The sequence below is a fragment of the Anticarsia gemmatalis genome, chromosome 11, assembly GCF_050436995.1.
Source record: "Anticarsia gemmatalis isolate Benzon Research Colony breed Stoneville strain chromosome 11, ilAntGemm2 primary, whole genome shotgun sequence".
Classification (NCBI taxonomy): Eukaryota; Metazoa; Arthropoda; class Insecta; order Lepidoptera; family Erebidae; genus Anticarsia; species Anticarsia gemmatalis.
The window spans coordinates 3928917-3954067 of record NC_134755.1 but is presented as its reverse complement, the minus strand read 5'-3'; the positions used below and the strand labels follow the sequence as shown (position 1 = coordinate 3954067).

The 25151-nt window shown below is 33.5% G+C and overlaps 1 protein-coding gene across 1 annotated transcript in view; it reads left to right on the top strand.

Annotated features, from left to right (window-relative positions):
* Positions 1-25151, top strand: part of m (zona pellucida domain-containing protein miniature) — an 83338-nt gene that overhangs the window by 48001 nt on the left and 10186 nt on the right. Inside the window, exons 4-5 of the mRNA XM_076119973.1 lie at positions 17200-17347; positions 20905-21003. Coding sequence (XP_075976088.1) covers positions 17200-17347; positions 20905-21003 — 247 coding nt within the window. The remainder of the gene's footprint in view (positions 1-17199; positions 17348-20904; positions 21004-25151) is intronic.

Below are 25151 nucleotides of genomic sequence, written 5' to 3'. Positions count from 1 at the left end.
CTATTTAATGAAAACACGTGTAAAAGTATTTTAATTCAGGTTTTAGCGCTACGTAAGACCACCTACGAAGATATCTAGACTCAAAGCTTAAAACAAACGGGGTCAATTGTTAAAATAATGCTATTAGTATAATAAATCCATATTGTTTACTGTTTTTATACTTTCACTGCGTTTTAAAATTCATAATGCTGTTTCATGCCATATTCGGGCCAAGTGGTATCAAGATGAGTGTTAGTTAAAACTATGATAATGTTTCATTAAAATAATACGTAGATTTAATTTGATAAGAATGTTGGTTACCACGTTAATAAATGTAAGAATTGCAATAACGAAAGTTTACTTTGACTATATCGAATTAAGGATAAGATAAGAAGGATAAATACGTCCGGTAACGCTATTTTTTTCAACTATGAACTATAGACAACCGGCTAGCTATACTTAGTCTGTTTTATATTATTTTAATAAAAAAAATCGAGAAATTATGTTCGAAAATCTGATCCGAACCCACCAGAGGACCTTAGAAACCATTTTAAATGACAAGCACTCAATACTTGACAATACCGGCTGTAAAGAGTGGCACTATAGGACTCTACCAGACCGTACTTTTCGCGCAAATTAGACAAATCACCAAAATCCTGTAACGCATTGCGTGACCCTTAAATCGGATATTCTTCACTTTGACCACTAAACAACGATGCAAATTAATTAGTTCCTTCATTAACCTAACAATAAACACTCGCACGCCACAGTTCGGACACGCGATTTCTTTAACAGTACAATAATTACATACATCATTATATAGTATCACGCCTGTTATGTCTGAAGGTGTAGACAAATATGAGATACAACCGCAGATCGCTATTTACGATATAGTCCCATGTAATAGGGCGAGCTTGCCATTTACCGCGCAATTTACTGAAATCCTAGCTACTGTTGAAAGGTATTCATTCTTTCTTCATTTATTCTTTAAAAAAAACAACTCCCGCACTAAGTGTTGCTCTTGTGTCCCAGGGACTTTTGAGGATATACAAACAGCGGGCACAAATTACAACCAGACCCGTAACTAACTAGTAGAAACTAATAGTATTTTGTTCTACCTGGGAATCGAACCCATTAATCAGCAGTCGGATACACTACCAAGGGTGCCACAAAGTCAGTTAAAAGTCAGTTTTCTTTAACAGTAAAATAATTAACCAACTCGTATTCAATTATGGTAGTGAGAAGACGACAGTGTATTGAGACCCGTCATTATCATTATATACGGCGGATATAGGCCGTGACTAGATGCGATATGGACGCGGTTCGTTTTGATGTATTGTTTTGGTACAGTGATACAACGTAAGTGGGGATTTACGTCCAGTGTCCGATTTTCTGATGAAATACTTTAGTGACTGAAGTCATTTCAAGTCTACTTTTGAGTGCTTCGGATTACACAGAAACATTGCTAAGCCATGTCAGAGGCCTTCAGGCGATTTGAACAATTTGACACCGGCTTAATAGCGACATCTTCTGTATGAAAACCTTATAAGCGGCCCACATCGGTCACACTATCTATACCCGATAGTATAGACTCTACAAATTGCTCTACACGTTGACTATTTACCAAAAATATGTTTCCTAATTGGCATCGAATGAAAAGTTTTGGCGAATAGCCGATAAAAGAAGGTGTTGACATTGAAAACAGAAATTAAAAAGCTTTGAGTGTATTTTTTGGTTGCAATATTTAAACTACACATATAAGCGTCTCTAAAACTAATATCTAAAACAATGTAATACTACCATTTAAACTAACAGTATTCTACGCAGCGTAGTAGCGTATTAAACAGTGTCACTACCCACTCTCAGTGACAGGCTTTGTTTATGTTTTATACCTTGTCATTACGTCTCGAGCTCTTCATCAGTACAGGAGTCAACTTCAGCTGTAAGATTTATGACTTTCTTTGTTTACTAAGTAACTGGAAATTAAAGGTGGTGTTTGTGTTAAAGTAGTTTTAATGGTGTCTTCCCGTTATGCTCAGAATTGCGTTGAGAATCTAAATTTAACTAGTTTCCTCCAGCAGCTTCGCCCGCATGAAAAGATTTACCAGAGTAATAGATAACTTATGTGTTAATCCGTTACAATCCGCTTAGTGGTTTTTTCGTGAAAATGTAACCAACATAAATACCTACTTAAACTTTAACTTTTATAATATTAGTAGGATGAACTATATAGCTATGCAAATGGTTGATTTTTATAGGCTTTATGTCACATAGTAGTTTTATAATAACAATTTATTGTAGTTTAATATTCAAGCTCTATGCAGTCACTAGACGATTGGTTCAGAAAACAAGTCCCAGCAAATTGAAGCTAAATATAAATATGACGTGTTAACCTACACTTGACAACATACTCTATAAAAAGACCAGACAAGATTTCCGACAAAAAATCTCTACACTACGATACTACGCCGCGTAGTCGAACGATTTTCTCTAATTCTACGTCGTTCACCACCTGGGCAGATGCCATTGAACTGCCACGACATAGTGCCAAAAAACTCGACGTACCACAACTTGTTCTTAATTGCTACGAACTTTTAAATTGAGATAATTATGCGTGTTCGCGTAATGTGAGATGAGCTTTGAATTTTCTTATTAGTACGACGGTTATTTGAAAGGTATTAAGGCTTTTTTTTGGAGTGCGTGCTCGAGTTTCGGTGATTCATCGTAATGAAACATTGTGAAATGATAACATCTGGAGGTGTGAAGAATGTGTGACTGACTTTTATGAAGTAGATTAAAAGTCAATAAGGGATTTGAATTGGTGCCAAAATTAATAGAAGGTGCAACGTCTATTTGTTTTTATCACTTTAGCATTGTTCTTCTAAAGCAATAAACTTTTGCTAAATTTAATACCATTTTACATATATAGACCAAACCTTTAATCGACTTACAAGTATACCCTAGTCATTGTATGGTTAAGAGTTCAGCGTTGTAGTAGAGTAGAGAGGGAGTTGTACCATTAGGACTTTGCATCACGTTGACCACATTGTCGAAATACCTATCTTTTCACAAGCCACGCCTCTATAAAGCCTACATCTAGGATTCCATGACGTCACTTAAAACAGCTGCTCGCAGGTGGCCGAGCTATGCCGAAGACACACGAAGAGGTGTAAACTTATCGCGTTTTTTGCCCACACGCACCTCATAGCTTCGCCGCTGTTGCCATGCAAATGGGCGTTTTTATTTCCGTTTATTATAAATTATTACAAGTCCGATGTACTATGTTTTAAAACTAGTTTTTGATTTTGTTATAGTAAAGTAGGTAAGCACTATGACCTGGCTTTTAGATTGAAGTGCTTATAGAATTAGATTTTTTTAGGTATCAAAAAAAATCGACTCTGTTTTTGTATGATTGTATTAAGTATGTCTTAATGGCTGTCATAGTATTTTTGGGTAGTCTAGACTACAGAGCGTAATAACTCGAAACTTTGCACAGTAACAAGATCATTCCATCATACAAAAAAAAACTGTATTACAACAAATCATAATTCAGAAAATTTTGTTTAAATTTCGCAAGCTACAGACCTTTACTTTCAATTATTATAGAGAAAAGTTTAACGATTTAACAAGAATACGCTAAAATTATTCATCTAATGAATTATTTACATTTAACGACACATTATTCCAAATATCAACAGGCATTAAGCCCAGTACACAAGGTAACACTTTAAGCGCATAATGAGCACCCACGAGCACGTATACGAAGCCTTATTAAGTGAAAATAGCCTTAAATGAAGATGGCTCGAGTAGTTCCGGAAGAATTTCGGATTCTCGACATTCTTAAGTACGTTCTAAAGGCCCGTTTACATTAATGAGGTGCGTTAACGCATATTTATACCGATTGGGAACCTTCTGAAATGGGTGATAGACCGTGATTTAAATTAATTGTGTAGGGATCAAATCTTACTTCTTACTAATATTATAAATCAGAGCGGAATTTGATGAATTTTAATAGATAGTTTATAAGGAATTTCTGAAGCTTGTAAGAATAGAGCCTGCTATAATCAATAGAGGAATCTGTTACTAAAATTTTTCAACAACATTTCGCACTAAGCTATATTTATAATCACGAAAGTTTTAACCACGGATATAAAGTCAAATGATTTAAAAATCATATCAAATGACATTTTCATTTATCAGTAAGATTGTCAAGAGAAGAACGAACTATGTGACACTATTGTGAATGGTCCTTAAGCCATTTCGTATTTAAAACTTTATTTAATAATGACTCATATGAATAAATCGCTTTCTTTTCGCCTTTACTCACTACTTAATGTCTTTTTCGCGACTTTAACGGGACAGTCCTACTTTGTTCGGTATTTTTTTTGTTTGAGAAGTTTTTTATGTTATTATCTTTTGATGGTGATTTTGTGTATCTTGATTTGGTGACCGTTGACTTGACATTCCAGAATAACAATGACTACCGAAAAATTACGCTTTGTTTTTAATATAAAACATGATTTTTATGTAGATAAGTATCAGTAGCTCGATTCTCTACCACTATCGACTATCGACAACCGGCTAGCAATCGAGAAATTTTGTATGAAAATCTGATCAACGCCACTAACAGGCGTTGTATTTTATTTGATAATCATTACAATGTTAACCATCGGATATCAAATCATTTGAAACCAGACGGGAGTTCACTGAATATCCTTTCAAAATTTGATAATGATGAAACCGCATATTAAAACTGCTTGAAACTGCTCATTACAAAAGCCCTTAATGAGAGGAAAGCGGGCAAACTGTATTATACAAAGCGATAGATTACGGTATTATAATTCAATTGAAAAAAATACTATGAATACCGTATGCTTGATCATGTTTTATAACTTACTCTATTATAACTATACCGAAATTCATAAAACTATTGTATTCCTTCAATAACAAGTATAAAATCGCCTAATCACTCGACATTCCACTGCAGAATTCATTACAATGCGCCGTTAAAACATAATAATTTTGAATAAGAATAACTAAAACGGTAATGGACAGCATAGTTGGAATTTTTTCGACCCAACCCAGCTTGAGATGTGAATGACATAGCCGCCGTATGCTAATAGCGTATGAGTAATACTTGAATGAAACGGAGAAAGTGGCATCGAGTTTGATTAGGAACTTTTTTTAGAAACTCTTCGGTGGACAATTAACGCGTTTGTGTAACGTCAGCTTTGTAACCTTCGATTTGTTTCTCATCTATAGTTGAGAATGTATTTGTCGGTTTGTCAAGAACAACACATTAATAAATATATTGGATGAAAAATCAAAGGAACATGAAATCTACTAAAAATAGCCGAGTTATATGCCTAACCTATAACTTCGGTTACTGTAAACCAAAGGTTTATTTACGTCACTCGATTGGTTGGCATAAGGACTATAAACAATGATTCATAGGACCGTGGCAGCGAGAGAAAACTTTAAAGACAGGTCATTGGCCTGTATAGTCGATTTAAAGCTTGTCATAACTAAATAGTAGGATAGAGGAAACTCTTCAAACCTAAACTGACCTTGAAGCTTTACCTAAGAAGACATAATTACCAAATATCTTATACTCTACAAACCCCTTATTCAAGGATAAGTATAGAATAACATCATGACAAGTATGTCAAAATTCATGTATATTTCGTTTTCAAACGAAAATATTAAATCTTCGGCGTCGTATTACAGTACTTGAGAAAGAATTTCACGGGAGAAGTCACATCAAAAACCCTGTATTATCTAAGAATAATCATTGATTGAGTGTTAAATTGACTGACAGGGTTTGTTAACCTTTGATTTTCCGATCGAATTATATCTATTATGATGAGTCTTGACTACGATGTCTTTGATCTTCAAGTATCTATACTAATATTATAAAGCTGAAGAGTTTGTTTGTTTGAACGCGCTAATCTCAGGGACTACTGATCCGATCTGAAAAATTATTACAGTGTAAGATAGCCTATTTACTAAGGAAGGCTATAGGCTATATATCATCACGCTACTAGGAGCGGAGTAGCAACGAGAATGGTACAAAAACGGGGAAAATGATGACGCACTAGCTGACCCGCGCAACTTCCCTTGCGTCACCTAAGAGAATGGGTCAAAATTTTCCCCGTTTTTGTAACATTTTTCATTGCTACTCCGCTCCTAATGACCGTAGCGTGATGTTATATAGCCTATAGCCTTCCTCGATAAATGGGCTATCTAACACTGAAATATTTTTTCAAATCGGACCAGTAGTTCCTGAGATTAGCGCGTTCAAACAAACAAACAAACAAACAAACTCTTTAGCTTTATAATATTAGTATAGATTCCCTCTTATGTGACGCAAGCGAAGTTGCGCGGGTCAGCTAGTATTTTATATAGCTTTTGATGTACGGAGTATTTTTGATGTGAATTGATGTTGATGTTGATGTTCAAGAAGGGATGCGTGTATGTATTGAAGTAAGTGTGAGAATGTTTGTCGTGATACATAATATCTCTTTTGTAAGTCGCTTATAAATTGTATGTTTAAAGTTTTTTTGCTAATAAATAATGATAAAATGATGGAAGAGGTGTATTAACGTTTTTATCGTGACATTTACTATGTATTTTGTTTTTGTTAATTATTAATGAGGTTATTGTATCAACAGATATTGTACTCTTGTTCAGTTTGAACAAAATATTTAAACTCCCACGGTTAATAATACTTTTCACTTATATACTTTCTAGTTGCATGTTTGTTATACAGGGTGTCCCAAAACTCAACGATAATCCGAGACAGAATGAAAGGCCAAGTCATACCGGTTATAGGAAAAATAAAAAAAAAATTCCATATCACTTAGTTCAGCAATAGTAGACACTTTTCAAAAAAGTTGAAATTCCACACCCTTGGTCGCATTTTCGAGTCCTGTGATCACCAATGTCACAATTTCGCTGTGTTTTTTTGAATTTCGTGATCTTAATTAAGTATGCTATTAATCGTATAACAAATTAATGCACAAAACATTGTTAATTTAATAAAAAAGTTAAGTTTTAGTGAGTCATCTTTCTCAAAAATATCGTTAGTCAACTTTGACGCTTCATACTGAAAAAAAAATGTACTACACTACCCTTGGCAAGTTATTTCAAAAGTTGGCGCATTTAATCAAGATTTCAAAATGGTATAACACTTGCCACTTTTCTTGCCATTAAAAATGTTATTTTTATTTGAACGAAGAGTATCCTCGCAAATGGATCGGACGCAGTGGTACAATTTTATGGCATCCTCGTTCCCCGATCTAAATCCAGTAGATTTTTTTTACTGGGAATGCATAAAAGAAAAAGTTTATTCGAAATCAATACAAAATCTATCAGAACTTAGCCAGAAAATTGACACAACGTCAGAGGAAATAAATGCAATGAATTTTGATTGACTGGTGCAAAGGTCTCTTGTAAGGCGTTGCAGAGCCTGAATTCATGCTAGAGGAAGACAATTCGGAATTACTTTAGTTTAAGGAGAATAATTAAATAAGATCGATGGTTCGTTCATTGTTTTTTTTTTAATTATTATAACCTATTATGTTTATTACATTAAATATTTGTTATGGACTGACTCAATTACCTCTTTACTAAAAATAATTGCTTTCCTCTGGCACGAATACAGTCTCTGCAACGGCGTACAAAAGATTTTTTCACCAGTCAAGCCAAATTCCTTGCATTTATTTCTTCTGACGCTGTGTTAATTTTTTGGCGAAATTTTGATAGTTTTGTATTGATTTCGAATAAACTTTTTCTTTTATGCATTCCCAGTAAAAAATATCTACTGGATTTAGATCGCGGGAACGAGGATGCCATACAATTGTACCACTGCGTCCGATCCATTTGCGAGGATACTCTTCGTTCAAATAAAAATAACATTTTTAATGGCAAGAAAAGTGGCAAGTGTTATACCATTTTGAAATCTTGATTAAATGCGCCAACTTTTGAAATAACTTGCCAAGGGTAGTGTAGTACATTTTTTTTTCAGTATGAAGCGTCAAAGTTGACTTACGATATTTTTGAGAAAGATGACTCACTAAAACTTAACTTTTTTTATTAAATTAACAATGTTTTGTGCATTAACTTGTTATACGATTAATAGCATACTTAATTAAGATCACGAAATTCAAAAAAACACAGCGAAATTGTGACATTGGTGATCACAGGACTTGAAAATGCGACCAAGGGTGTGGAATTTCAACTTTTTTGAAAAGTGTCTATTATTGCTGAACTAAGTGATATGGAATTTTTTTTTTATTTTTCCTATAACCGGTATGACTTGGCCTTTCATCCTGTCATGGATTATCGTTGAGTTTTGGGACACCCTGTATAATAGAATACGGGATTACACGAACACAATTCCTATATGCATTAAACAACTATTGTAACAAAAATCACTTTTTCTTAGATACCTATTCACTTAGTTGAGACCCTCATTATCATGAAATATGAAAATAGTTATTTGACGTTGTTTCATACAAATTAATTGAAGAGAGGCATTTCAGATTTTTTACAACCCACATTACATATACCGATGATAACTGCATAGAACGAAAACATGTCCGCATTTCTCGCTATCTTCCTTCCCTTTCCCCATTGTTGTAAGGTCTGCCTTTCATAAATATACTTAACACTACGAAAATACTAAATTATTCTATTAACACTAGCTGACCCGGCAAACGTTGTTTTGCCATAAAAATTCAATAAAAAAAACATTGTCCAGCGGACAAAATTTTGAATCTAAACCATTCTCAGATCCCCTTGAACACACACAAAAAAATTCATCAAAATCGGTCCAGTCGTTCAAGAGAAGTTCAGTGACATACACACTTACAGAAGAATTATATATATAAAGATACAGCTAAATTCTCAGCAAATCTCGCAATAAGATAACTACTCAACAATTCCGCGTCAAATCATAAATATTCGTATAAACTGATTAATGCATAACGATAAATATAAATAATTACGTAATCATTACTTGTCTTGCTTTAACCTTTTGAACTTAGTGTAAGTGTAGCCAGTAATGCACAACATTTGCTTTAAGCGGGACCTACACAGCCTGGAAGCGTTCGCGAGTACAGTAGAGTTCTAAACCGCTGTGGAGCAAATTGCGTTTGCGTTGGCGTAATGTAACTTGTTACAATAAGCCCTATAACGGCGGACAGTAGTAGCAGTCAGTATATTGTGCCATTTGTGACTTTTTAACAATATTTAATGTTATTAAATATACCATTGGACAACTTACACACGATCTATTTGTTGTGCGGTCGGTAGTTTATTTAATTGCTGATAATGAGGCCTCGAGTTCGATTCCCACGTCGGACAAATTACTATTGTTTTTAACTAATTTGTATTAGAATATTTCTCAATAGTAGCCCGGAGTTTGGTAACGTGCCCGGTAAGGGCTATAGATTTTAGCCTATTATATGAGACTGACATCGTTATAGGCGAAACGTGGTCCGGATGTATTTACACCTCTACCTTTGTATACATATAACTGGCTTGATGTGTTAAATGATTGTTGTATTCAGTACTTTTTCCGTTATTAACACATCGTTTCAGTGAGATTGCAATAAAGAATGGTTAGTCCTCGTATAAACAGTATTTTGAATAAATCCTTTTCCTGACCGCTGTTACAAGTATCTTGCAAACTAACCATTAGCGTTCAAGCTGTGGTAATGTTAGAATTAAATCGTTAATTTGTTTGCAAGATGGCTTCAATGATACCACACAGGAAATAATTATGAGAATATATACTTCGTTTTGACCTTAAGGTCTATTAGCTATTAGGTTTTATAACAGTTATTAATGTGTACATTCCTCACTAGAATTAAAAATTCAACGGCAGTCCGACTTATAAAACACAATTATAATAAAACATCTGTTAAGGCTCAACCGCTGAACCGATTTTGATGAAATACAGTGATCAACTCCTGCTGCAGGCTGCCTCTGAAATAATATGCCTGAAACCTTAGAGCAAGTCCTTAACTCGCACTTGGCCAGTCTGGTGGACTTAAGGCCTAACCCCTTACCCTCGTTTACGGGGATACCCTCGTCCAGCGATGATACAGTAAAGGGTTAAAAAAAGAAAGAGAGTTCTTTTGTAGTACTCCATAGAATGGGGATTGTTTATTGATACTTATTTGAGGCGATCGTAAAAATTATAGTTCTATATACTATAACTAGGTCAAAGATTTTCTCGTCCAACAATATTCGATCTAAATCCCAAGATTTTCCGGTAACAAAACTAACGGGCAGTTTCACAAAAAGAAACGTGTATCTAATGGTACACATCTGTTAGTTGTAATGACTGTCGATAGCAACTACTGATTACTGTATATTTTCTATACACCATTACCGTAATGCCGTGCACGCGTCGTAGTGATGGGAAACACTCGGCAATTAGTCGAGTTTTATATTTATTGTTTGTTTTAGTATTTTTTCGGAAAAGTATGCATTTTAATTGGTTGTTAGAGATGTACGATTTATATATATTGTAGGGAATATAATGGCATCATTTGTTTTGATACAAGCGAGTTGTAATGCTTTGTAAAAGTAAGTGGATAAATTTTTTAACTGTCTTTGGCACCTATTTTGTATTTATTGTTAATTGATCATTATTTCTTTTAAAAATAAATGTTTTTATTCGATATACAATTTTAGAAGTAATTGAAAGTAAACAACACAATACTAATATCCAGTTAGATGTATCTAAGTATCTAAGTAATAATAAGATATTATCATTTTAAAATACATACTGCATAAGTCGTCAAACTTGCATGCAAGGCTTTACTAAGTTGTTGGACTATAGTATACCACTAGTCTAGTACAACGTGTCTCTATAACACAATTACGCGCATGCACACACTATGTGCATATAATTACTTGATAATTTAATTTGTCAATAACGTAATAACAGCACTGCTATTAATCATGATCACAATAATTGCTGGTCTACGCAGTGCTCTGGAAACGTCGATCATAGCATAATCTCTTAACATGTTTTAGTTTCAGTGCAACATTTCTTTATGCTTCTAAACAAAATACAGAAGCATTCTTTTGTTTTGTTTGTGAAAAAAGCTCAAATAAATCTTACTAGCTCCATTAGATTTTAATTAACTTGGCCACTTTTAAGTAAGACAAATTTTACATAGATCAAGAGTACATAGTGGCTTTTCAGCTAAGGCACTAGTACTTTGGTTCATCAATTCGGTTTACAAATAAAGAATTACCAATGCTTTAATACCTTAATATAAAATTAAACCAGATCATTATATTTAAGATTTCACATTCAGTATAATAAAAATGACTAAACAAACACCAATATAGCAACAATATTTTATAATCCCGATGTTCCCATCACTATTTCATTCACATATGTAGTCGCGTGTCCGTCAACAACTGAACATTAGAGAATAATAGAAAAACAAATTGAATTAACAAGATTTTCTCCTACCACATAGAAATTATGTCGACCGCAACGTACAATGTTATTATGGTAATTTGAAATCGCTTGACGCTGTTCGGTTATTAAGAAGGGTGATTATTCGTTTTTTTTACTCTTTAGTCTTGGTTACTGGCTGGATGGACAGAGAAAAAATAACAAATATTTTTTGAAAATCGGAATGTTGATGTTTGATTTGACGTAAATTTTCTTTTTTCAACTTGAGCTCTAGATTTCAAGTCAGAGTTCTAATTTTTTATTCGAATTTGAAAGGAAGACGAGAAAATGTCTTGTTATTTTTTCATGACCATATTACCGACAAAAGTCTGTTGAACAAACTTGACAAAATCATTTGTGTAGCACCTATGAGCACCCATATTCTAATAATAAAATGTGAAAACCCACTAGACTGCTATTTTTAATCATAAAAGTTCAACATAGTCTCTATAGTCGATATTATGTTCTTCTCCTCACAAAGATTTTAACTAAATCGTTCTGATTTACGTCATACATTAAACTCTTATTAGTAGAGTGTATTCTATAGAAGTAGCGCAACTCAGGTTATTACCGACTCATAAATTGTAATGGTAAAATAACTATGATTAATATTAGAAGCAATTATTAAAACCCTTTTGTATTATGATCATCTTTTAAATCGAATGTATAAAAAACGGATTCCATTATGATTGCTAGTCCCATTATCCTTGTAAAGGCGCGTTCACAACATGATCAATCTTACAGATCTATGAAATTATAATAAAATTAAACTTTAATGGTGATATTTCGTGGATATATGGGACATGGATGTAAAAGACCGAGTTCACGACAGAGGCATTCTGCACTTTCGGGTAATGCAGAGCTAAAAAGGTGTAAGATGTGAAAACACGTTTATCTTTATTTGCACTTGTTTCTGCAAAAGCAATCTAGGAAGATAAATTAGCACTTTTTTGTATTTCTGAATCTAGTTTATAATTGTATCTAGTTGTTAATATAGCTAAGCACTAATTCACGCTTATTGCTCTCATAAAATTACTATCAATAACTATTAATATGCAGTTTCCTTCCTTTCTTACGACCATTATTGTCGTAATAAATGTCATGTAAGGCAATTAAGTTACAATTATTAATCTTATTGTCATAACTTTTTGTATCTTTGATATATTCTACTTTTCTCGCGCTGTTTATCTCGTGACTTCCATAAATCTAAAAACAAATACCGCTGGCTATGCTAGCGTCATTTTCATCGTGTAAATAACTACAACACTAACATATTTTGTTTTATAACTGCTTTATGGTTTGTATTAGAAACAATCTATACGGGCTCCGGCGACATCTTCAAACTCTCATTATAACTATGTTACGACATATAATTATATCCCAAGGGATATAACTATAGTACGGCTTCATCTTTCTTACTGCGACATAGGTATATATTATACAAAATTCTTTACCTTGACTAACTTTATGATAATTACTGCGCAGCCTAAACTATCGATGTTAGATACATGAAATTTGAACAAGGGTTGCCTTTTATGATGTAGGCACCCCTAGGAAAGAATATTTTAGTATTCAATCTCTAGGCGGGTAAAATAGTATCACAGGTTGCTGTTATTCCTTACAAAGTATTATGTTCGTAATAAACTAGTGTGTGTACGCATCTTTACCGATGTATCGCTTGAACCTCAAAGGTGTTATTAAGAGCGTGTATCGCCGCCGATCCTATTATTTTCTCTAACACATTTAATGCTCTTTCTATACAATATTTCTGATATTGTATTATACTGATGAACGGATAACTAGATTACGGTTAATGGGTGAAATTTGTATTTTATCCTATTAAGATTTCCTTCCTTTTGTAATAGTAAATCCACGTCTTTGTTTAAAACAGTCATAAAACTATTCACTGTTGAAATACATTTCGATATTAAGTTTGATTTAGGAAAGGTTTATTTAAATAATGATTTAATATAAATGAATGACTAACCCCCGGTTTCTTGAGGTACGTTAAGCGGTAGTTTATCAATTCGATAGCGTTAAAACTCATATGAAAAAAACGCTTGTTAACGTAAATCAGTTCAAATGAAGCCTCTAAGTAAACTGACCATCATTATTTTCCTCTTTATCGTATTTTAAAGAGACTAGATAATATTTTGGTAGTTTCTATTTACTTATTAGATCGTTCTCTACTTTTTTAAACCGTATAATCTCATTACAATTTGTAAACAATTCTATCTAAACTACGTCAATAAGAAACGCGTAATGACTTTTTCCTAGTCACGGTATATTACTAAAAGATCCTTATTACTACCGTATTATCGTGGCGTGTGTATAACACATGTAATTCCGATCTAACAGGCATTTTATCTCACGCACTAAGCCACATGTATCCACTTAGAAACACGCATTTCTGGCCCACTTTCTTACCAAGCGCAATGAAATGTCGGTAATTTCATTATTATCTGGTTATTGGGCTGTGATTTGTCGAACATCAAATGTAATTATACGAGTCGAATGGCTGTTGAAGAGATTAGAACTTGATAGGTCTTTGAATTAAATGCACTAAAATGGATGTTAGGATTTATTAGAATTAGAGAGGTTTATCCGAGAAACTTAATGCAGTTAAAGAATATCTGAGTTTTTATATTTTGATATCCCACTTATCCTTGTTGGAAATAATTTCAAATTAATATTTCTATTCTGAATCCAGCAGGCTCACAACACAACATACAGGTTAATCTACAATGTTACCAAATATTTTAATAGCTGGAAGAAGAGTACAATCGGATATGAAAGAGATACTCAGACTAAGACACTCAGTAAAATTGCATTTACTTCAAAATACAATGTTCTTTTTTTTTATCTAGCCTATTTCTGTGTCCCACTGCTGAGCAAAGGCCTCTCCCCTAGACTTCCAGTCCCCTCGGTTGGCTTCCGGCCAAACTTCCAGGAACGCGTAATAAAAATACAATACAAGATTTAAAATATGCCTTAAAACAATGTACACGTCATCATGATAACACGAGCAAACAAAAAGGGAATTCAAAATATTATGAAATGTTTCAATATTCAGCTATTAAAGGCTTCTTTACATTTTAAAATTAGAGTGGTTAATTACTAGTATAGATCATTTACGATATCTGTATCTATAAAAAATCTATATGATGCAACATCCGTAGCTCTTTTTTTATATGGAATGTCGAATGGAATGAAGAATATAATGTTCTTCCAAAACATTTATTGACTTTTACGGTTACTTGTACTAACAGATCTGTATTCTTAATTAATTTAATTATACTATATGAAATTTATCATCACTTTCACTTATAGGTGAATCTAATGCATACGCTATAAACTAGCAGACAACATCATTAACATTTACTGCAAGAGAAATTTGTATATTTGGATCAATACTCATTTATCAAATGCACTGTATTTAATCTTTAATTAAATTGAAGGTCCTTACGTCTGTTGTGAAAGTAAATTTTTATTCATGTAAAATAATTTTTAATATTAAAAATTCTGTTCAAAAAGTACAAGACAATTTTATGTACAGCATGCTGTCTTTTCATCCGTTTTCTTTTTTTATAATGGGTTAATATTAAAATATTCGACAACAACTAAATTATTCCTCTTTTCCTTATTTTATCATAATTACAAGGAATAACATCACCAAAGAACGAAATTAAAACCACAAGTGTTGAATTTTGAAAAGGCACAAGTACGCAAAAATGTAAATTACGAGTTACTCAAAAATCTTAATGGTGCTCTCTCTTTCCCTCTTATCGGTTTGTGGATATGTCTATCTCGTTTTGCGAATTCCTTGTTGACGCGTGGGAACGAAATGCGCTTGCGCCGGTGTTCCTGGAACGTGCGCTCGCGATTCATCAAATCGTTTTTGTACATAGATTAGCGAATGAAGTCAATTGCAGATGAGGTATATTATTATGTCGTTGATTTATCTTCAATGATGGAACTACTGACAAGAAGGAAAGAGGATTTAACACGATTGCTTTGTTCTATTTGTAAATTTCTCTTCCTAATCCCACGAGGTTGTCTACGAAGTGTTTTTTGTGATTGCTTCCGATCTCATTGACTATACGACGATTAAAATGTCTAAAATTGTTTTAGATAAAGTTGGCGTGTTGCTAGTCGCACTGTCTCGTCTAGTCGTGAATCAATAAAACACTGCAGCGAACTCAACATTAGCTAATAAATCAGATAATTGAATACGTCGTCATTGAATAGTGCTTTACAAACAGCTCATTAATGTGAGAGTTTAATAGAGCGTGTACACTTTTTGTTATTCATCGTAATGTAGGGAAATTCTTTTCTCGTCACCGTTGTGATAGATACATTGATAAAATACTTTCACGGGATATAAGTACTCTACCGCCAGTTTGTTTGGTCCCTGGGAAAGGTAACCTAGAAATTATAAGAGAGACAGCAATGTCCGATCAAAAAATATTTAAAGTTTTATGTGTACAAACAATTTTAGACTGCTGAAGTTAGACTTATAATTTTAGCAAATAAATAGGATAAAATGCACAGAATGAATTAGAAGTATTAGTAGGACAACTAAAAGAATATTAAAAATATATATTTTAAGCAAAACTACAATAACATATATTCTTACAATCATTTTTGTAGCCCATTTAATTTTGTTCACTTTCATGTCTCATCTGTTTAAAATACCACTCTTTGCCTTACATCATGCGCCAAGTCACCAATCATCCAATTTTGGCGTAAGCGTACCGTTCAAAAATTATTCTTTGCCCATTTATTATGTTTACACTGTTCTTCGCAGAAACCTCTCGTTACCGTCTGCATCTCGTTGGGAACTGTACAGGAAATACTTTGTTACATTTGCCTTTTAAAATTAATTTGCCACACAATAATGAACCTTGTTGCATCTGTATTAAGGCTGTAGTAATGATTGTGAACTGTGATGTTAGTTTGTATCTAAGAAAGGAATAATTATTCTCTTTTTACATAAAGCTCTTAATTGATGTTGACGGAAAATGTTATTGTTTCGTGTTTTGTTACCTCGTATGGCGAACATAGATTGTGTACCAAGAATTCGTAGTTCGTAAAACTTAGATGCAGAATGGAGATAAATAAATGTGTGAAATGTTGTTTTATAAAGGTTTATGAGTCGTTCAATTACAGCAACAGCTCCGTATTTGGAATCGGTAATGTTCGAGTGTACATGTATCTAATTATTAACTTGAGTGCCTTATAAAGTGCTATAATTGACTTTGTTTTTAATATACAAGGAATTTTTATGTCTTGCGTACCTAAAACGGCTACAGAATTGTTATTTCAGCAGTTGCGGAATTGCCTACGTTATCGCTAGTATGGAGTATTGAGAGTTTGACATTTAAAATGTCATTTTAGGTACTTCAAAAATATTTTCCCCGGCTTCCGCTAGAGGCGTGGGTCAGATAAAATTCTCAAAATCTGGCTGGCCGCTTGTCGATTGTCGAAAGCGATAGAGCAATAACGCTTCAGAATCAGTCACATTTTATTTAAATACTCTTAATCAAATTTAACTTAAATAATGTTTAGACTCTAAATTGACATATCAATGATTAATCTGCAAAACTAAGACAAAAAAATAGCAAGAAATCTAAGTACGTCCATCGAAGGGTGCACAAAATACTTCAGCTAGTACGGTTTGTAAACTAAGTAAATTTTGAAATATTTTGATATCTAAATGTAAGTAATTTGTCCTACAGACGCGGGTACGAGCGGGCGAACTATGGCCCATGGAGAGGCCGGACGGCATGCCAGTCATACAGTCACTAGAAGTTATGTGCGGGAAGGACCACATGGACGTACACCTTACCTTCTCACACCCTTTCGAGGGTATCGTCTCATCAAAAGGTATGTAGACATTTCATTGGGTATTATTTTTTAAGGAAGATGGTATGTGTGCTACTAAATAATGTGTGTTGTCATGATTTCATGCTGACTTTATAGAATGGAAAAGTGACATGGTATGTATAGTGAAGATAGTTAGTAGGAAACGTAATTCTAACTGTTTTGGTAATCTAATCTCAAGAGTTACATTAATTATCATACACACATATGTATTTGTCATTTTACATATAATGTCCTCCTAGCCGACATACGGCTACGGCGGTCAGTTTCATTGAAACTGCCCATCTGTGCAGGACTTTGTTTACAGTGTCCAAGTGTGTGTACAATACACAGGTACACTCTCTATTCCATCACTCTCATAGTTTGGTGGGACGGATAACCGACACGACCAGTGAGAGGTCAGGCGCAGGACCGACGGCTTAACGTGCTCTCCGAGGCACGGAGGTCTTCGACCTCAACTTCCTAACTCCGGGCAATCTCTAAGAAATTCTTTAACAGAAAATCTCAGAAAAGACTTTTTGGCCCGACCCAGGATTCGAACCCGAGACCTCTCGCACCGCAGTCGCATATAATACCGACCGCGCCACAGAGGCAGTTTACATATAATTATAACCAAAGTGGCACTTTCTAACGAATAAGAATCCCATTTAGGGTGCATGATATGAATCAATAAAACCATTATGAATTATGATAAAACCGTTCGCTATAATCTATCAATCGGACAAGTTCCTTAACTAATGTCTTAAGCAAGTAGAGCCCCTAGACGTTCAATAATATTAATCAAATGAAACATAACTTTGTATCGAAACTGCTAATTTTTTTTTGCACAATATAAACCTGAAATGGTCAATTGTGCAAACAATATTCTTGACCGTCTAGGTGCGGCCTAAGACCTAAGCACACTGAGACTACAGCCCAGTGACAAGCAGATAGAAGGAAAATGTTAGAAACGCGAGTATTCAGACCTGCACTAATTGTAGTGAGTAATTGCTAAGGTTTCACTCACAATTATGACGGATACATACTTAGTGAATTATTAATAACGCACGCTCTAGTTACACAAGCTTTTAGTTCGCTATTTACTGTTATACACTACTTTGGATTCATTTAATTCGGTTTACATTGGTTTTGATTAATTTATTTTATGCTAAGGTTGTGTTCTCAATTACCTAATTTTGATTGTAAAAATGTTGCTGTGGGTTTTCTATTAATATTTTTTATTATCGAATAGAGTAGTAATAAAGGCCTAATAAGATTGAATATTGCAATTATTTTTTACTTTCTCCAGAAAACTATTAGTAAAATGTTAATACGTAATATAATTATAATCTTAACAAATATTTCAATTAATTTCGCAATCGTAATATTATAACGTAAGTACTTACAGTAAATACTATTAGATAAAAATAAAGTGATAAGTAATATTACAAAATCTGTCTAAATCAACACTTTATACAAAACCCATAAAGTATGTCGTAAATCGTAATTTTTAAGTTGTCACGTACATTTAAATTTCGCGAATATTTCAATACGGCCATAGACTTTTAAATATAAAACACCTATAGATGCTATGTCATGCAAGTGCTAAGAATTGCTATAAAATAATGTAAATGCGTGAATACCTATCTGTTCCATATTTGCATGTGAATGCTCAGTGTTTTTAGATGCGTGTAAAATTAAATTATACAACACTTCGTTAAATTATACAACTGTACGGAGAAATATGTCAAGTGTCCATATTTTATTTGTTCTTTATGTAGCGAGTCGTAAATTTAAAACAAGCCTTTCATTATAATAAGATGCTAGTTATTTTACACAGCCAAACTAAAAATTCGAATATAATTTGTTTTAACATTAATTTAAGATTAGCGCCAGACCAAACAATCAGAAAATCATTACTTTCGTTAATACTAAAGAATCAGCTTCTCCCCAAATTTCATAACCTGTAACCGATTTTTTTTTTTTAATATTATTCAAATATTTTTTATTTGTATATTATTCGGATATTTCCCAACAAAAAGACCAAATGTTAGAATATTGTTCGTATATCGCAAACCATAGTTCATAAAGTCCATTCTCAATATAACTGAGAATGAGAATCAGATCACTGGTCCATGCACTTCGTTTTTTTCCACGATCGACATCTTGAAAGCCTCCAGACATCACAAGATCTAGACATAAAGTAGCAAGTTCAAACTACTTATTTCACTGTTATTTTTACGATACAATTTATGTAGGAAGATTAAAATAGCGGATAGTTTTGCGGTCTGTAACGTGATGTACGGCATTCCGTCGCGTGCTTATCTTGGAATAAAAGAATATTGCGTCTGGATGTGACAAAAATGTAACAACCGGGTAGAAAGCTCTTTGTTTCGACACTTCGAAAGTATGCATATTTTGCTCTAGGAATTAAGTAATTCAGTATTTTATTTAAACTAACAATAACTATTAGCCCCTCTCTCATTACGGGAGGAGATCCTTGCCGGGAGGTGGTGCATTAATGGGTTAAATTTATTTATTTATTTAACAATTTTCATCTAGCTGCTTGCCATATTATATGACTCCTTCAAATTTTAAGGAAATAGTAAGTTTACAGTATTTAGGGCGCCGTTTACTGACTATGGGTACTTCATAAGGGTTTGCGTTTTCAGAGTTAAAGGTATATATATTTAAAATGAACTAATTAAGGAGATCCAGTATTATTATCTCAATTTTTATTGCTGCTGCCGTAATTTTATTAAGTAGTGTTTTGTATTTGCATAGTACAAAAATCGCGATCAATGTAATTAGGTACATATTTTTCCCTTCTAATTACTCTATCTACTAAGTAAATGAACATTACGGTGTAATGCGTGGAGTGTACTCGAATAATTAGCAATTAACATAAACACAAGCTTTTAATTGTATGTAGTACCGCTTTCTATTTGTTAATAGGGACGTAAAGTAGGTCATTATGATAGCTAAGTACAGTAAAGGCGAATTATACTAGATCTGAAGAGCAATTTTCTACGACTGTCAACTGAGCAGTTATAGAAGAAATGTCGCGTGAAAATCTGATCAGCGCACCTAGCGTGTTCCGCAAGAACTATTTTTAGTATGTAATTTTAAATGTAAAGAATTTAGATAGTGTAGAATGTCGCGCATCTTTTAGCAAGATGTAAACGTCTGAAACGAAAAATTAGGCGCAGGACCAATGGTTACTCCAAATTTGACCGAGAATTTTCTTCATACAAAATCTTTGATATTTTTGGTTCGACATATCTACTTGTACGATGTCTTTTAATTTAAGAATCGATCTCCCGTAGCCCTATTCTCTACAACTATCGTGTATCGACAACTGGCTAGCTATCGAAAATTGTTGTATGAAAATTTCATCAGCGCCTCCAGCGGACGTTGTAGAAATTATTTTGGCGGTACATTTTAAATGTCTAACTCTCGATATTCGAAAGTACCAAATGTACAGAATTGCGCTACTGACCACACTTACTACCACGGTTCATAGGTAGTTACAAAGAAATATAACAGCTCATTCAGACATGTAATGTTGTGTATGTCCTCAGGTCAGCACGGTGACCCGCGGTGTGTGTACGTGCCGCCGTCCACGGGCCAGACTTACTTCTCGTTTAGAATCGCGTACGCCAAGTGTGGGACCAAACCAGGTGAGTACTACTGTTTTCAAATTTTAATGCGATGATTTTAATGGATTACTTAGAAAGTTATGTTTTTCGCTAATTTGTTCATCAAAAATGACATTATAGAGGTCACCTGTGTGGTTTACTCACATAGATTATAAAATTTTGAAGAATAATTGTGTCATTATATTTTCTTATAATTATTATTGTTTATGAAAAGCTTTGATGTTTTTGATTTTATAGCAGAATATTGTTTATTACCGAAAAAAATAGATTTTAAAATCCAAACACATACCGACAAAAAACTTTAAATGTCTCGCAAACAACTTTTACTACAAAACAAACAAACCAAAAGGATCAATTACAAGAAACGCAAAGTTCACAACTAAAATCCACATTGTAGAAATAATTAACCCGTCTCGGTCAGTTAAGAATAAATAGACCGTGAGCGGTGGCGTGAAATCAATAAATATATCCGATACCTAATGATGCGAACTTGCGCAATTACTCGATATAATAAATCGTTTAAACAAATCGATTTATCGTTTATCGTTCTGTGATTCTTCATGCACGTCCTTAAGAGTTTTCTATGTGAATTGGAGTACTGCATGGTGTTTTAAATGTTTACTATTTTTAGTCTTTATAACGGTAAGGTACACTATTTTTGTTTACGCCGATTATATTATTTAGTTCAGTAGTTCATTTCTGTGGTAGGTTTTGTGCTGCTTTTAAACTTTAAACCAACATGCAGTATATTAATAAAAACGAACCGTTCCTGTTTATAACTAGCTTTGTTGGCTTTACTTTCATCATTAGTGCTTTGACATTGAATCTAGTATTTACTTGAAATGGAAAAATACAAAGTGATAACATCCTTGGCAAAAGAGCAACAATTTTCTTTTATTTGGACAAATCAAAGAAAATTTTACTAATTTTATTTTCTTCGTGCAATATCCAAATCATAAAAAACTACGAAATTACTTTGTCCAAAGCTCAAGTAACTAGCCTTTAATTTAAAACAAACTTATTTCCCAAGTACTTACGGAAACTTACAAGTACATACATAAAACTGGCAGATAAAATTAAAACAACAGTCTCATAGCACAGAGCTAATAAAAAAATACCTTCGGACTACGAAACTGAAGTACAAAACAATCGTATTGTTCGCTAAAACGTTTACAACCTATGTCTAATTAACGAAACGTCGCTAATTTTGACGTATATACTATAAACATGTCATTCACTTACAACTTTCTCACAGAGTAGAGTTTTCAAAATATATAGTTTTTTGCGTTGTATACATCTTATGACCACGCTAATTATTAGGCTATTTTGTATAAAAAATGAAGTAAGCAATCAATGGAATGATTTAGTTTCAATTAAATTTCTCGGTTAAAATACAAAGGCTCGTGGCTTAGTTAACAACAGCCGCGCGGATCGATCTCTGAGGTCAAGCTATGCTTGCCGAAGTTATTCTGTGGATGGGTGACCATCTTACACATATCGAGTTCCTCCGTGTTTCGGAAGGCACGTTAAATTGTGGGTCCCGGCTGTCATTTTCGAAGATCTTTGACAGTGTAATAGGTATTTAGTTAGCGCATAATTAAAATATAAAAGGTACCCTTCTGCCACAAAATGTAGTTGAATGAAAGTCATTTCAGATTTAGATAAAAAGCCATTGTTTCAGTTAGCATAATAATATATTTGTTTTACTGTTTTTTAACGAATGTAAATCTAATCTTTAAATATATACGAATTTCTATAAGGTTTAATTTATTGTCATATTAAAGCAGTTTGACGATTCAAATTATGAATTCAAATTTTCTTTTAAAGATTTATGGCGTTATAAATATGTAGACGCATGTTTCTAAAATTATGGCTAGACTTGAAGTTGATCTTTGACTGTGTATTTCGATTAATTCGAAGCTTTTCTTTAAGTTTGAGAAAAAAATTTGAATGTACATATATATTATTTTTCCGAATCCCGTATTGGGTTAATTTGTTTGCCAAGACAGTAATGATTGAAAGTACTTATAACTTTTCTCTTGATTGATTTCACAGTTAATATTTTAGTAGTAGTGATAATTAATTAGATTTGATATTCTACCATTCGTTTGTTAATGATGATTAATTTCTGTAATCACATAATTTTCGTACTGAAAATTAATAGTTTACAGTAATTACTAAAAGACTGTGAAAAGCAATAAACACAAGTATTGGCTAATAAAGTTCTATACATTTTTCAAACAAAATTACTTCGGCTTCTGGACAATTAAATTATAGATATTATAATAAATATTAAATTATAATTAAAATAACGTAAACCCTGACTATAATTAAACACGCAGCTAATTATTTCAACATCCAAAATATGTAACGCGATCAAATATTATTGGGAAAATAAAAATACATTAATATAACAGTAATAGTTATAATATATACATATATCCTCAGAAATAATGGTTTTATAACCTATGATCCAAAATCAGATATAAGCCAGGTATATTCAACATAAAAGCACTGCTTACAACTAAATCTAAACGGCAAATCAACAACTTTGAAAGGATCGTAAAGCGAAGTCAAGAGAACAACAGATTTAAACCCGATCGACCCACACGCATGGACCGATAAAACAGATTAAAAGGTTTATGACCACTGACCCCAGAACATTCATCGGTACTATAATTTAATTTGCTCGTCTGCTGCAATAAATTTGGCCTCAAGTGTAATTTGACCTTAGACCGGAACATCAAATTAAAGTGTGTAGTGGTGACAAATGTTTAATATGCATTGGCCTGCAGTGTAATTTGACGTAAACTGGAGTTTTGCCTTCGACATAAGGAGTAGTGCCTACTTTTAAAGGATTCCTTACATAATAACCTCGGGACACGAATTAAATGTTTAAGATTGCTATACTACTCAGTTACTCTACTTTACACTTTCGGTTTCTCATTGTTGCTTGTATTGTGTGTTTCCGATACTTAAAATACTTTTTTTTCTCAGACTGGCAATTCCAGTGACTATATAGGCATTCAAACAAATAAACAAATAAACTGTTCAGCGTTATTTCATTATTAGATAAGTAATACATTTTTCAATTAGCACTTGAATCGATCGGCAGTACTTTTATCTATTTTTTTACCTTATATTCTTCTAGCTATTACGGGAACTTCCAGGCACCCATATAACACCTCCAAGCTTTCTACTTAACGGTATAAACATAAAGTTTCAATCATTACAGTGTAATTTCATATGAAGGGACATAAACCTTTAGAACATTATTTTTTATTATTGATTAAAAATTATCTTGTTAATGAGTTTTCTAAAAGCTTTTTTATAGAAATGCTAATGGCAGATTTATACTTAACATCGAATTGAAGTTAATTGTCAAATCGATTTTGTAATCTACAACCAGCCTCATTATCCATTTCGATATGAAAATGGTCATGTCATGTCTTCTACTACAATCACCTTACATTATGTATGCTTCATGTGGTTCTTTAAGAATATTTTATTCTTCCGTGCATACCTTATTAACACCAAGACAAGAGTATCATTAACTTACAGTTTAGTGCTAAGTACTAACTCGTCTTGTTCCCAGATGCTTGCAATAATTGCAGTCGGTTTGTCGTAATTCTGTTACTGTGAACACAAGCACCCATCGTCACTAAGTTAGGGCGCAGATTACCATATATCGTAAAACTCGATCGTGTATCGCATTTAGATTCCCAGTAACTATCGGTAATTCGTAACAATTTCGCAATAAATCGCCAGCATTCAAGTTTTACGGCACATCGGTCCCATTTCAACAAAGTCAGTGAGTTTTTCTCATGCCGATTCCTAGTCGAGTCCACTATGGTCAGTATGGAGTAACGGACGGCGCATGCATCCCGCTCCTTCTGCGAACATCGCGCGCGCATTGTTTCTCGGAATCGCCACCCGCCCGACCGCATAGCACTGCGCATAAAGCTCATTTTTCTTCAGCATCCCGACTCCGAGACGCCATCCCTCAATCCACTACTTTCAAGTGTATTTCCTTCCAGCAATGACGTAGTAATTTCGACTTTAAGTGCTCGAAGCGAAATGTATTCCGGGTGACAATGTGAAAACGATTTTAAACCGTATGACATAGAGTCTGAATATGTCAAGCGCGCGTAAACTCGGAAGATTAATGT